Raw genomic sequence first — 13,087 nt, 5'->3', positions numbered from 1 at the left:
CTCAGGCACCACATGACTCTCAGTATAAGACCTGTACAGGAACCTCAGGCACCACATGACTCTCAGTATAAGACCTGTACAGGAACCCCCGGCACCACATGACTCTCAGTATAGGAACTGTACAGGAACCTCAGGCACCACATGACTCTCAGTATAGGAACTGTACAGGAACCTCAGGCACCACATGACTCTCAGTATAGGAACTGTACAGGAACCTCAGGCACCACATGACTCTCAGTATTAGACCTGTACAGGAACCTCAGGCACCACATGACTCTCAGTATAGGACCTGTACAGGGCGGGTCGGGGTTAGAACATGAACAGAATCAAAAGCGTCCATTATGATGCTTGAAATAGTAAAACAATCATCTACGTCTGTGTCACTCGCCTCAGAGCAGTGAAGGTCAGAGGTCAGAGGTCAGAGGTCAGAGTGAAGCGGTGAATCTCAAAGTCTCTTTGAGATGAACTCATGTAAAACAATATTCTAAAAATAAACCATAATCCTTGAGGCATAAACTATTTTCTCAAATGTCAAATGTGAAACTTTCTAAATAAAAGCACATCTCACTTTGGCCACAGATTGTTCCCTTTTATTTTGTAGAAAACAGTATTTACAGCTTTTATTCTGAAATGAACAGGTTTCATCTCTGAAACAAATAATTTACTCAAAGCTGCCTCAAAGTGGGTGGAGTTAAAGTGCTGCTCCTGTCGCTCCTGATGGACAGGTCACTTTCAGGGGTCATTCTATCCTGTCCCGTGGCTGCTGGACTCTTGATGGACAGGTCACTTTCAGGGGTCATTCTATCCTGTCCCGTGGCTGGACTCTTGATGGACAGGTCACTTTCAGGGGTCATTCTATCCTGTCCCGTGGCTGGACTCCTGATGGACAGGTCACTTTCAGGGGTCATTCTATCCTGTCCCGTGGCTGCTGGACTCGAACACGCCTTTCTTGAAGAACGACGAGAACTCGTAAATGTGGCGTTTGTTCAGAGGCTCCGAGTCGGGTCTGAGCGGAGACGGCGTCCAAGTCTGGACCAGAGAAAACAGGTCCTGCAGGTACCGCTGTGGACAGAGAGACGAGGGTCAGAGCGGAGACGAGGGTCAGAGACGAGGGTCAGAGCAGAGACGAGGGTCAGAGCGGAGACGAGGGTCAGAGACGAGGGTCAGAGCGGGGACGAGGGTCAGAGCAGAGACGAGGGTCAGAGCGGAGACGAGGGTCAGAGCAGAGACGAGGGTCAGAGCGGGGACGAGGGTCAGAGCAGAGACGAGGGTCAGAGCGGAGACGAGGGTCAGAGCGGAGACGAGGGTCAGAGCAGAGACGAGGGTCAGAGCGGGGACGAGGGTCAGAGCAGAGACGAGGGTCAGAGCGGAGACGAGGGTCAGAGCGGGGACGAGGGTCAGAGCAGAGACGAGGGTCAGAGCGGGGACGAGGGTCAGAGCAGAGACGAGGGTCAGAGCGGGGACGAGGGTCAGAGCAGAGACGAGGGTCAGAGCGGGGACGAGGGTCAGAGCAGAGACGAGGGTCAGAGCGGAGACGAGGGTCAGAGCAGAGACGAGGGTCAGAGCGGGGACGAGGGTCAGAGCAGAGACGAGGGTCAGAGCGGGGACGAGGGTCAGAGCAGAGACGAGGGTCAGAGCGGGGACGAGGGTCAGAACAGAGACGAGGGTCAGAGCAGAGACGAGGGTCAGAGCGGGGACGAGGGTCAGAGCAGAGACGAGGGTCAGAGACGAGGGTCAGAGCAGAGACGAGGGTCAGAGCAGAGACGAGGGTCAGAGCGGGGATGAGGGTCAGAGCGGAGACGAGGGTCAGAGCGGGGACGAGGGTCAGAGCGGAGACGAGGGTCAGAGCAGAGACGAGGGTCAAAGCGGGTATGAGGGTCAGAGCAGAGACGAGGGTCAGAGCGGGGATGAGGGTCAGAGCAGAGACGAGGGTCAGAGCGGGGACGAGGGTCAGAGCGGAGACGAGGGTCAGAGCGGAGACGAGGGTGGGAGCGGAGACGAGGGTCAGAGCGGAGACGAAGGTCAGAGCAGAGACGAGGGTCAGAGCGGGGACGAGGGTCAGAGCAGAGACGAGGGTCAGAGCGGAGACGAGGGTCAGAGCAGAGACGAGGGTCAGAGCGGGGACGAGGGTCAGAGCAGAGACGAGGGTCAGAGCAGAGACGAGGGTCAGAGCGGGGACGAGGGTCAGAGCAGAGACGAGGGTCAGAGCGGAGACGAGGGTCAGAGCGGAGACGAGGGTCAGAGCGGAGACGAGGGTCAGAGCGGGGACGAGGGTCAGAGCGGAGACGAGGGTCAGAGCGGGGATGAGGGTCAGAGCAGAGACGAGGGTCAGAGCGGAGACGAGGGTCAGAGCGGGGACGAGGGTCAGAGCGGAGACGAGGGTCAGAGCGGGGACGAGGGTCAGAGCGGAGACGAGGGTCAGAGCGGAGACGAGGGTCAGAGCAGAGACGAGGGTCAGAGACGAGGGTCAGAGCAGGGAAGAGGGTCAGAGCAGAGACGAGGGTCAGAGCGGGGACGAGGGTCAGAGCAGAGACGAGGGTCAGAGCAGAGACGAGGGTCAGAGCGGGGACGAGGGTCAGAGCAGAGACGAGGGTCAGAGACGAGGATCAGAGCGGGGACGAGGGTCAGAGTAGAGACGAGGGTCAGAGCGGAGACGAGGGTCAGAGCGGGGACGAGGGTCAGAGCGGGGACGAGGGTCAGAGCGGAGACGGGGGTCAGAGCGGAGACGAGGGTCAGAGCGGAGACGAGGGTCAGAGCGGAGACGAGGGTCAGAGCGGAGACGAGGGTCAGAGCAGAGACGAGGGTCAGAGCGGAGACGAGGGTCAGAGCGGGGACGAGGGTCAGCGCAGAGACGAGGGTCAGAGCAGAGACGAGGGTCAAAGCGGGGACGAGGGTCAGCGCAGAGACGAGGGTCAGAGCAGAGACGAGGGTCAGAGCGGGGATGAGGGTCAGAGCGGGGATGAGGGTCAGAGCAGAGACGAGGGTCAGAGCGGGGACGAGGGTCAGAGCGGAGACGAGGGTCAGAGCAGAGACGAGGGTCAGAGCAGAGACGAGGGTCAGAGACGAGGATCAGAGCGGGGACGAGGGTCAGAGTAGAGACGAGGGTCAGAGCGGAGACGAGGGTCAGAGCGGAGACGAGGGTCAGAGCGGAGACGAGGGTCAGAGCGGGGACGAGGGTCCGAGCGGAGACGAGGGTCAGAGCGGGGATGAGGGTCAGAGCAGAGACGAGGGTCAGAGCGGAGACGAGGGTCAGAGCGGGGACGAGGGTCAGAGCGGAGACGAGGGTCAGAGCGGGGACGAGGGTCAGAGCGGAGACGAGGGTCAGAGCGGAGACGAGGGTCAGAGCGGAGACGAGGGTCAGAGCAGAGACGAGGGTCAGGGCGGGGATGAGGGTCAGAGCAGAGACGAGGGTCAGGGCGGGGATGAGGGTCAGAGCGGAGACGAGGGTCAGAGCGGAGACGAGGGTCAGAGCGGAGACGAGGGTCAGAGCAGAGACGAGGGTCAGGGCGGGGATGAGGGTCAGAGCAGAGACGAGGGTCAGGGCGGGGATGAGGGTCAGAGCAGAGACGAGGGTCAGAGCGGGGATGAGGGTCAGAGCGGGGACGAGGGTCAGAGCGGGGACGAGGGTCAGAGCAGAGACGAGGGTCAGAGACGAGGGTCAGAGCAGGGAAGAGGGTCAGAGCAGAGACGAGGGTCAGAGCGGGGATGATGGTCAGAGCAGAGACGAGGGTCAGAGCAGAGACGAGGGTCAGAGCAGAGACGAGGGTCAGAGCGGGGAAGAGAGTCAGAGCGGGGACGAGGGTCAGAGCAGAGACGAGGGTCAGAGCGGGGACGAGGGTCAGAGCAGAGACGAGGGTCAGAGCAGAGACGGGGGTCAGAGCGGAGACGAGGGTCAGAGCGGAGACGAGGGTCAGAGCGGAGACGAGGGTCAGAGCGGAGACGAGGGTCAGAGCAGAGACGAGGGTCAGAGCGGAGACGAGGGTCAGAGCGGGGACGAGGGTCAGCGCAGAGACGAGGGTCAGAGCAGAGACGAGGGTCAAAGCGGGGACGAGGGTCAGAGCGGGGACGAGGGTCAGAGCGGAGACGAGGGTCAGAGCGGAGACGAGGGTCAGAGCAGAGACGAGGGTCAGAGCGGAGACGAGGGTCAGAGCGGGGACGAGGGTCAGAGCGGAGACGAGGGTCAGGGCGGGGATGAGGGTCAGAGCAGAGACGAGGGTCAGAGCGGGGATGAGGGTCAGAGCAGAGACGAGGGTCAGAGCGGAGACGAGGGTCAGAGCGGGGACGAGGGTCAGAGCAGAGACGAGGGTCAGAGCGGGGACGAGGGTCAGAGCAGAGACGAGGGTCAGAGCGGAGACGAGGGTCAGAGCGGGGACGAGGGTCAGAGCGGGGACGAGGGTCAGAGCAGAAACGAGGGTCAGAGCGGGGACGAGGGTCAGAGCAGAGACGAGGGTCAGAGACGAGGGTCAGAGCAGGGAAGAGGGTCAGAGCAGAGACGAGGGTCAGAGCGGGGACGAGGGTCAGAGCAGAGACGAGGGTCAGAGCAGAGACGAGGGTCAGAGCGGGGACGAGGGTCAGAGCAGAGACGAGGGTCAGAGACGAGGATCAGAGCGGGGACGAGGGTCAGAGTAGAGACGAGGGTCAGAGCGGAGACGAGGGTCAGAGCGGGGACGAGGGTCAGAGCGGGGACGAGGTTCAGACAAGAGACGAGGGTCAGAGCGGAGACGAGGGTCAGAGCGGGGACGAGGGTCAGAGCGGGGACGAGGGTCAGAGCGGAGACGGGGGTCAGAGCGGAGACGAGGGTCAGAGCGGAGACGAGGGTCAGAGCGGAGACGAGGGTCAGAGCAGAGACGAGGGTCAGAGCAGAGACGAGGGTCAGAGCGGAGACGAGGGTCAGAGCGGGGACGAGGGTCAGCGCAGAGACGAGGGTCAGAGCAGAGACGAGGGTCAAAGCGGGTATGAGGGTCAGAGCAGAGACGAGGGTCAGAGCGGGGACGAGGGTCAGAGCAGAGATGAGGGTCAGAGCGGGGACGAGGGTCAGAGCAGAGACGAGGGTCAGAGCAGAGACGAGGGTCAGAGCGGGGACGAGGGTCAGAGCAGAGACGAGGGTCAGAGCGGAGACGAGGGTCAGAGCGGAGACGAGGGTCAGAGCGGAGACGAGGGTCAGAGCGGGGACGAGGGTCAGAGCGGAGACGAGGGTCAGAGCGGGGATGAGGGTCAGAGCAGAGACGAGGGTCAGAGCGGAGACGAGGGTCAGAGCGGGGACGAGGGTCAGAGCGGAGACGAGGGTCAGAGCGGGGACGAGGGTCAGAGCGGAGACGAGGGTCAGAGCGGAGACGAGGGTCAGAGCGGAGACGAGGGTCAGAGCAGAGACGAGGGTCAGGGCGGGGATGAGGGTCAGAGCAGAGACGAGGGTCAGAGCGGGGATGAGGGTCAGAGCGGGGACGAGGGTCAGAGCGGGGACGAGGGTCAGAGCAGAGACGAGGGTCACAGACGAGGGTCAGAGCAGGGAAGAGGGTCAGAGCAGAGACGAGGGTCAGAGCGGGGATGATGGTCAGAGCAGAGACGAGGGTCAGAGCAGAGACGAGGGTCAGAGCAGAGACGAGGGTCAGAGCGGGGAAGAGAGTCAGAGCGGGGACGAGGGTCAGAGCAGAGACGAGGGTCAGAGCGGGGACGAGGGTCAGAGCAGAGACGAGGGTCAGAGCAGAGACGAGGGTCAGAGCGGGGACGAGGGTCAGAGCAGAGACAAGGGTCAGAGCGGGGACGAGGGTCAGAGCAGAGACGAGGGTCAGAGACGAGGGTCAGAGCGGGGACGAGGGTCAGAGCAGAGACGAGGGTCAGAGCGGAGACGAGGGTCAGAGCGGGGACGAGGGTCAGAGCAGAGACGAGGGTCAGAGCGGAGACGAGGGTCAGAGCGGGGACGAGGGTCAGAGCAGAGACGAGGGTCAGAGCGGGGACGAGGGTCAGAGCGGAGACGAGGGTCAGAGCGGAGACGAGGGTCAGAGCGGAGACGAGGGTCAGAGCAGAGACGAGGGTCAGAAGAGAGACGAGGGTCAGAGCGGGGACGAGGGTCAGAGCGGAGACGAGGGTCAGAGCGGGGATGAGGGTCAGAGCGGGGATGAGGGTCAGAGCGGAGACGAGGGTCAGAGCGGGGACGAGGGTCAGAGCGGAGACGAGGGTCAGAGCAGAGACGAGGGTCAGAGCAGAGACGAGGGTCAGAGTGGGGACGAGGGTCAGAGCAGAGACGAGGGTCAGAGACGAGGATCAGAGCAGGGACGAGGGTCAGAGCGGGGACGAGGGTCAGAGCGGAGACGAGGGTCAGAGCGGAGATGAGGGTCAGAGCGATGACGAGGGTCAGAGCGGAGACGAGGGTCAGAGCAGAGACGAGGGTCAGAGCAGAGACGAGGGTCAGAGCGGAGACGAGGGTCTGAGCGGGGACGAGGGTCAGAGCAGAGACGAGGGTCAGAGCGGAGACGAGGGTCAGAGCAGAGACGAGGGTCAGAGCGGGGACGAGGGTCAGAGCGGAGACGAGGGTCAGAGCGGGGATGAGGGTCAGAGCAGAGACGAGGATCAGAGCGGGGACGAGGGTCGGAGCGGGGATGAGGGTCAGAGCGGAGACGAGGGTCAGAGCGGGGACGAGGGTCAGAGCGGAGACGAGGGTCAGAGCGGGGACGAGGGTCAGAGCGGAGACGAAGGTCAGAGCAGAGACGAGGGTCAGGGCGGGGATGAGGGTCAGAGCGGAGACGAGGGTCAGAGCGGGGATGAGGGTCAGAGCGGGGATGAGGGTCAGAGCGGAGACGAGGGTAAGAGCGGGGACGAGGGTCAGAGCGGAGACGAGAGTCAGAGCAGAGACGAGGGTCAGAGCGGGGACGAGGGTCAGAGCAGAGACGAGGGTCAGAGACGAGGGTCAGAGCAGAGACGAGGGTCAGAGCAGAGACGAGGGTCAGAGCGGGGATGAGGGTCAGAGCAGAGACGAGGGTCAGAGCGGGGATGAGGGTCAGAGCAGAGACGAGGGTCAGAGCGGAGACGAGGGTCAGAGCGGGGACGAGGGTCAGAGCAGAGACGAGGGTCAGAGCGGGGACGAGGGTCAGAGCAGAGACGGGGGTCAGAGCGGAGACGAGGGTCAGAGCAGAGACGAGGGTCAGAGCGGGGACGAGGGTCAGAGCAGAGACGAGGGTCAGAGACGAGGGTCAGAGCAGAGACGAGGGTCAGAGACGAGGGTCAGAGCAGGGAAGAGGGTCAGAGCAGAGACGAGGGTCAGAGCGGGGATGATGGTCAGAGCAGAGACGAGGGTCAGAGCAGAGACGAGGGTCAGAGCAGAGACGAGGGTCAGAGCGGGGACGAGAGTCAGAGCGGGGACGAGGGTCAGAGCAGAGACGAGGGTCAGAGCGGGGACGAGGGTCAGAGCAGAGACGAGGGTCAGAGCAGAGACGAGGGTCAGAGCAGAGACGAGGGTCAGAGCAGAGACGAGGGTCAGAGCGGGGAAGAGAGTCAGAGCGGGGACGAGGGTCAGAGCAGAGACGAGGGTCAGAGCGGGGACGAGGGTCAGAGCAGAGACGAGGGTCAGAGCAGAGACGAGGGTCAGAGCGGGGACGAGGGTCAGAGCAGAGACAAGGGTCAGAGCGGGGACGAGGGTCAGAGCAGAGACGAGGGTCAGAGACGAGGGTCAGAGCGGGGACGAGGGTCAGAGCAGAGACGAGGGTCAGAGCGGAGACGAGGGTCAGAGCGGGGACGAGGGTCAGAGCAGAGACGAGGGTCAGAGCGGAGACGAGGGTCAGAGCGGGGACGAGGGTCAGAGCAGAGACGAGGGTCAGAGCGGGGACGAGGGTCAGAGCGGAGACGAGGGTCAGAGCGGAGACGAGGGTCAGAGCGGAGACGAGGGTCAGAGCAGAGACGAGGGTCAGAAGAGAGACGAGGGTCAGAGCGGGGACGAGGGTCAGAGCGGAGACGAGGGTCAGAGCGGGGATGAGGGTCAGAGCGGGGATGAGGGTCAGAGCGGAGACGAGGGTCAGAGCGGGGACGAGGGTCAGAGCGGAGACGAGGGTCAGAGCAGAGACGAGGGTCAGAGCAGAGACGAGGGTCAGAGTGGGGACGAGGGTCAGAGCAGAGACGAGGGTCAGAGACGAGGATCAGAGCAGGGACGAGGGTCAGAGCGGGGACGAGGGTCAGAGCGGAGACGAGGGTCAGAGCGGAGATGAGGGTCAGAGCGATGACGAGGGTCAGAGCGGAGACGAGGGTCAGAGCAGAGACGAGGGTCAGAGCAGAGACGAGGGTCAGAGCGGAGACGAGGGTCTGAGCGGGGACGAGGGTCAGAGCAGAGACGAGGGTCAGAGCGGAGACGAGGGTCAGAGCAGAGACGAGGGTCAGAGCGGGGACGAGGGTCAGAGCGGAGACGAGGGTCAGAGCGGGGATGAGGGTCAGAGCAGAGACGAGGATCAGAGCGGGGACGAGGGTCGGAGCGGGGATGAGGGTCAGAGCGGAGACGAGGGTCAGAGCGGGGACGAGGGTCAGAGCGGAGACGAGGGTCAGAGCGGGGACGAGGGTCAGAGCGGAGACGAAGGTCAGAGCAGAGACGAGGGTCAGGGCGGGGATGAGGGTCAGAGCGGAGACGAGGGTCAGAGCGGGGATGAGGGTCAGAGCGGGGATGAGGGTCAGAGCGGAGACGAGGGTAAGAGCGGGGACGAGGGTCAGAGCGGAGACGAGAGTCAGAGCAGAGACGAGGGTCAGAGCGGGGACGAGGGTCAGAGCAGAGACGAGGGTCAGAGACGAGGGTCAGAGCAGAGACGAGGGTCAGAGCAGAGACGAGGGTCAGAGCGGGGATGAGGGTCAGAGCAGAGACGAGGGTCAGAGCGGGGATGAGGGTCAGAGCAGAGACGAGGGTCAGAGCGGAGACGAGGGTCAGAGCGGGGACGAGGGTCAGAGCAGAGACGAGGGTCAGAGCGGGGACGAGGGTCAGAGCAGAGACGGGGGTCAGAGCGGAGACGAGGGTCAGAGCAGAGACGAGGGTCAGAGCGGGGACGAGGGTCAGAGCAGAGACGAGGGTCAGAGACGAGGGTCAGAGCAGAGACGAGGGTCAGAGACGAGGGTCAGAGCAGGGAAGAGGGTCAGAGCAGAGACGAGGGTCAGAGCGGGGATGATGGTCAGAGCAGAGACGAGGGTCAGAGCAGAGACGAGGGTCAGAGCAGAGACGAGGGTCAGAGCGGGGACGAGAGTCAGAGCGGGGACGAGGGTCAGAGCAGAGACGAGGGTCAGAGCGGGGACGAGGGTCAGAGCAGAGACGAGGGTCAGAGCAGAGACGAGGGTCAGAGAGGGGACGAGGGTCAGAGCAGAGACAAGGGTCAGAGCGGGGACGAGGGTCAGAGCAGAGACGAGGGTCAGAGACGTGGGTCAGAGCGGGGACGAGGGTCAGAGCAGAGACGAGGGTCAGAGCGGGGATGATGGTCTGAGCAGAGACGAGGGTCAGAGCGGAGACGAGGGTCAGAGCGGGGACGAGGGTCAGAGCGGAGACGAAGGTCAGAGCAGAGACGAGGGTCAGGGCGGGGATGAGGGTCAGAGCGGGGATGAGGGTCAGAGCGGAGACGAGGGTCAGAGCGGGGATGAGGGTCAGAGCAGAGACGAGGGTCAGAGCGGGGATGAGGGTCAGAGCAGAGACGAGGGTCAGAGCGGAGACGAGGGTCAGAGCGGGGACGAGGGTCAGAGCAGAGACGAGGGTCAGAGCGGAGACGAGGGTCAGAGCAGAGACGAGGGTCAGAGCAGGGAAGAGGGTCAGAGCAGAGACGAGGGTCAGAGCGGGGACGAGGGTCAGAGCGGAGACGAGGGTCAGAGCAGAGACGAGGGTCAGAGCGGGGACGAGGGTCAGAGCAGAGACGAGGGTCAGAGCGGAGACGAGGGTCAGAGCGGAGACGAGGGTTAGAGCGGAGACGAGGGTCAGAGCGGGGACGAGGGTCAGAGCGGAGACGAAGGTCAGAGCAGAGACGAGGGTCAGAGCGGGGACGAGGGTCAGAGAAGAGACGAGGGTCAGAGCGGGGACGAGGGTCAGAGCAGAGACGAGGGTCAGAGACGAGGATCAGAGCGGAGACGAGGGTCAGAGCGGGGACGAGGGTCAGAGCGGAGACGGGGGTCAGAGCGGAGACGAGGGTCAGAGCAGAGACGAGGGTCAGAGCGGAGACGAGGGTCAGAGCGGAGACGAGGGTCAGAGCGGGGACGAGGGTCAGAGCGGAGACGAGGGTCAGAGCGGAGACGAGGGTCAGAGCGGAGACGAGGGTCAGAGCGGAGACGAGGGTCAGAGCGGAGACGAGGGTCAGAGCGGGGACGAGGGTCAGAGCAGAGACGAGGGTCAGAGCGGAGACGAGGGTCAGAGCGGGGACGAGGGTCAGAGCGGAGACCAGGGTCAGAGCAGAGACGAGGGTCAGAGCGGAGACGAGGGTCAGAGCGGGGACGAGGGTCAGAGCGGACACGAGGGTCAGAGCGGAGACGAGGGTAAGAGCGGGGACGAGGGTCAGAGCGGGGACGAGGGTCAGAGCGGGGACGAGGGTCAGAGCAGAGACGAGGGTCAGAGCAGAGACGAGGGTCAAAGCGGAGACGAGGGTCAGAGCGGGGACGAGGGTCAGAGCAGAGACGAGGGTCAGAGCGGAGACGAGGGTCAGAGCGGGGACGAGGGTCAGAGCGGAGACGAGGGTCAGAGCGGGGACGAGGGTCAGAGCAGAGACGAGGGTCAGAGCAGAGACGAGGGTCAGAGCGGAGACCAGGGTCAGAGTGGGGACGAGGGTCAGAGGGGGGATGAGGGTCAGAGCAGAGACGAGGGTCAGAGCGGGGACGAGGGTCAGAGCAGAGACGAGGGTCAGAGCAGAGACGAGGGTCAGAGCGGAGACCAGGGTCAGAGTGGGGACGAGGGTCAGAGCGGGGATGAGGGTCAGAGCAGAGACGAGGGTCAGAGCGGGGACGAGGGTCAGAGCAGAGACGAGGGTCAGAGCGGGGACGAGGGTCAGAGCAGAGACGAGGGTCAGAGCAGAGACGAGGGTCAGAGCAGAGACGAGGGTCAGAGCGGAGACGAGGGTCAGAGCGGAGACGAGGGTCAGAGCGGGGACGAGGGTCAGAGCAGAGACGAGGGTCAGAGCGGAGACCAGGGTCAGAGCGGGGACGAGGGTCAGAGCGGGGATGAGGGTCAGAGCAGAGACGAGGGTCAGAGCGGAGACGAGGGTCAGAGCGGGGACGAGGGTCAGAGCAGAGACGAGGGTCAGAGCGGGGACGAGGGTCAGAGCAGAGACGAGGGTCAGAGCGGGGACGAGGGTCAGAGCAGAGACGAGGGTCAGAGCGGAGACGAGGGTCAGAGCGGGGACGAGGGTCAGAGACGAGGATCAGAGCGGAGACGAGGGTCAGAGCAGAGACGAGGGTCAGAGCGGAGACGAGGGTCAGAGCGGGGACGAGGGTCAGAGCGGGGACGAGGGTCAGAGCAGAGACGAGGGTCAGAGCGGGGACGAGGGTCAGAGCAGAGACGAGGGTCAGAGCGGAGACGATGGTCAGAGCGGGGACGAGGGTCAGAGCGGGGACGAGGGTCAGAGCGGAGACGAGGGTCAGAGCGGGGACGAGGGTCAGAGCGGAGACGAAGGTCAGAGCAGAGACGAGGGTCAGAGCGGGGACGAGGGTCAGAGAAGAGACGAGGGTCAGAGCGGGGACGAGGGTCAGAGCAGAGACGAGGGTCAGAGACGAGGATCAGAGCGGAGACGAGGGTCAGAGCGGGGACGAGGGTCAGAGCGGAGACGAGGGTCAGAGCGGAGACGAGGGTCAGAGCGGAGACGAGGGTCAGAGCGGAGACGAGGGTCAGAGCGGGGACGAGGGTCAGAGCAGAGACGAGGGTCAGAGCGGAGACGAGGGTCAGAGCGGAGACGAGGGTCAGAGCGGAGACGAGGGTCAGAGCGGAGACGAGGGTCAGAGCGGAGACGAGGGTCAGAGCGGGGATGAGGGTCAGAGCAGAGACGAGGGTCAGAGCGGAGACGAGGGTCAGAGCGGGGACGAGGGTCAGAGCGGAGACGAGGGTCAGAGCGGAGACGAGGGTCAGAGCGGGGACGAGGGTCAGAGCGGAGACGAGGGTCAGAGCGGAGACGAGGGTAAGAGCGGGGACGAGGGTCAGAGCGGGGACGAGGGTCAGAGCGGGGACGAGGGTCAGAGCAGAGACGAGGGTCAGAGCAGAGACGAGGGTCAAAGCGGAGACGAGGGTCAGAGCGGGGACGAGGGTCAGAGCAGAGACGAGGGTCAGAGCGGAGACGAGGGTCAGAGCGGGGACGAGGGTCAGAGCGGAGACGAGGGTCAGAGCGGGGACGAGGGTCAGAGCAGAGACGAGGGTCAGAGCAGAGACGAGGGTCAGAGCGGAGACCAGGGTCAGAGTGGGGACGAGGGTCAGAGGGGGGATGAGGGTCAGAGCAGAGACGAGGGTCAGAGCGGGGACGAGGGTCAGAGCAGAGACGAGGGTCAGAGCAGAGACGAGGGTCAGAGCGGAGACCAGGGTCAGAGTGGGGACGAGGGTCAGAGCGGGGATGAGGGTCAGAGCAGAGACGAGGGTCAGAGCGGGGACGAGGGTCAGAGCAGAGACGAGGGTCAGAGCGGGGACGAGGGTCAGAGCAGAGACGAGGGTCAGAGCAGAGACGAGGGTCAGAGCAGAGACGAGGGTCAGAGCGGAGACGAGGGTCAGAGCGGAGACGAGGGTCAGAGCGGGGACGAGGGTCAGAGCAGAGACGAGGGTCAGAGCGGAGACCAGGGTCAGAGCGGGGACGAGGGTCAGAGCGGGGATGAGGGTCAGAGCAGAGACGAGGGTCAGAGCGGAGACGAGGGTCAGAGCGGGGACGAGGGTCAGAGCAGAGACGAGGGTCAGAGCGGGGACGAGGGTCAGAGCAGAGACGAGGGTCAGAGCGGGGACGAGGGTCAGAGCAGAGACGAGGGTCAGAGCGGAGACGAGGGTCAGAGCGGGGACGAGGGTCAGAGACGAGGATCAGAGCGGAGACGAGGGTCAGAGCAGAGACGAGGGTCAGAGCGGAGACGAGGGTCAGAGCGGGGACGAGGGTCAGAGCGGGGACGAGGGTCAGAGCAGAGACGA

The 13,087-nt window shown here is 64.1% G+C and overlaps 1 protein-coding gene across 2 annotated transcripts in view; it reads right to left on the bottom strand.

Annotated features, from left to right (window-relative positions):
- Positions 1-564: 564 nt before the first annotated feature.
- Positions 565-13,087, bottom strand: part of kif16ba (kinesin family member 16Ba) — an 85,551-nt gene continuing 73,028 nt past the window's right edge. For both annotated transcript variants that reach the window (XM_072462401.1, XM_072462402.1), the window contains one exon: positions 565-1,062. In XM_072462401.1, coding sequence (XP_072318502.1) covers positions 910-1,062 — 153 coding nt within the window. In that variant the 3' untranslated portion in view covers positions 565-909. The remainder of the gene's footprint in view (positions 1,063-13,087) is intronic.

Source organism: Eucyclogobius newberryi, unplaced genomic scaffold, assembly GCF_026437365.1.
Source record: "Eucyclogobius newberryi isolate DKJ021-1_F unplaced genomic scaffold, fEucNew1.0.hap1 SCAF_4, whole genome shotgun sequence".
Taxonomy (NCBI): domain Eukaryota; kingdom Metazoa; phylum Chordata; class Actinopteri; order Gobiiformes; family Gobiidae; genus Eucyclogobius; species Eucyclogobius newberryi.
Note: the sequence above shows the minus strand (reverse complement) of the source record. Positions and strands in the feature narration are given on the sequence as shown.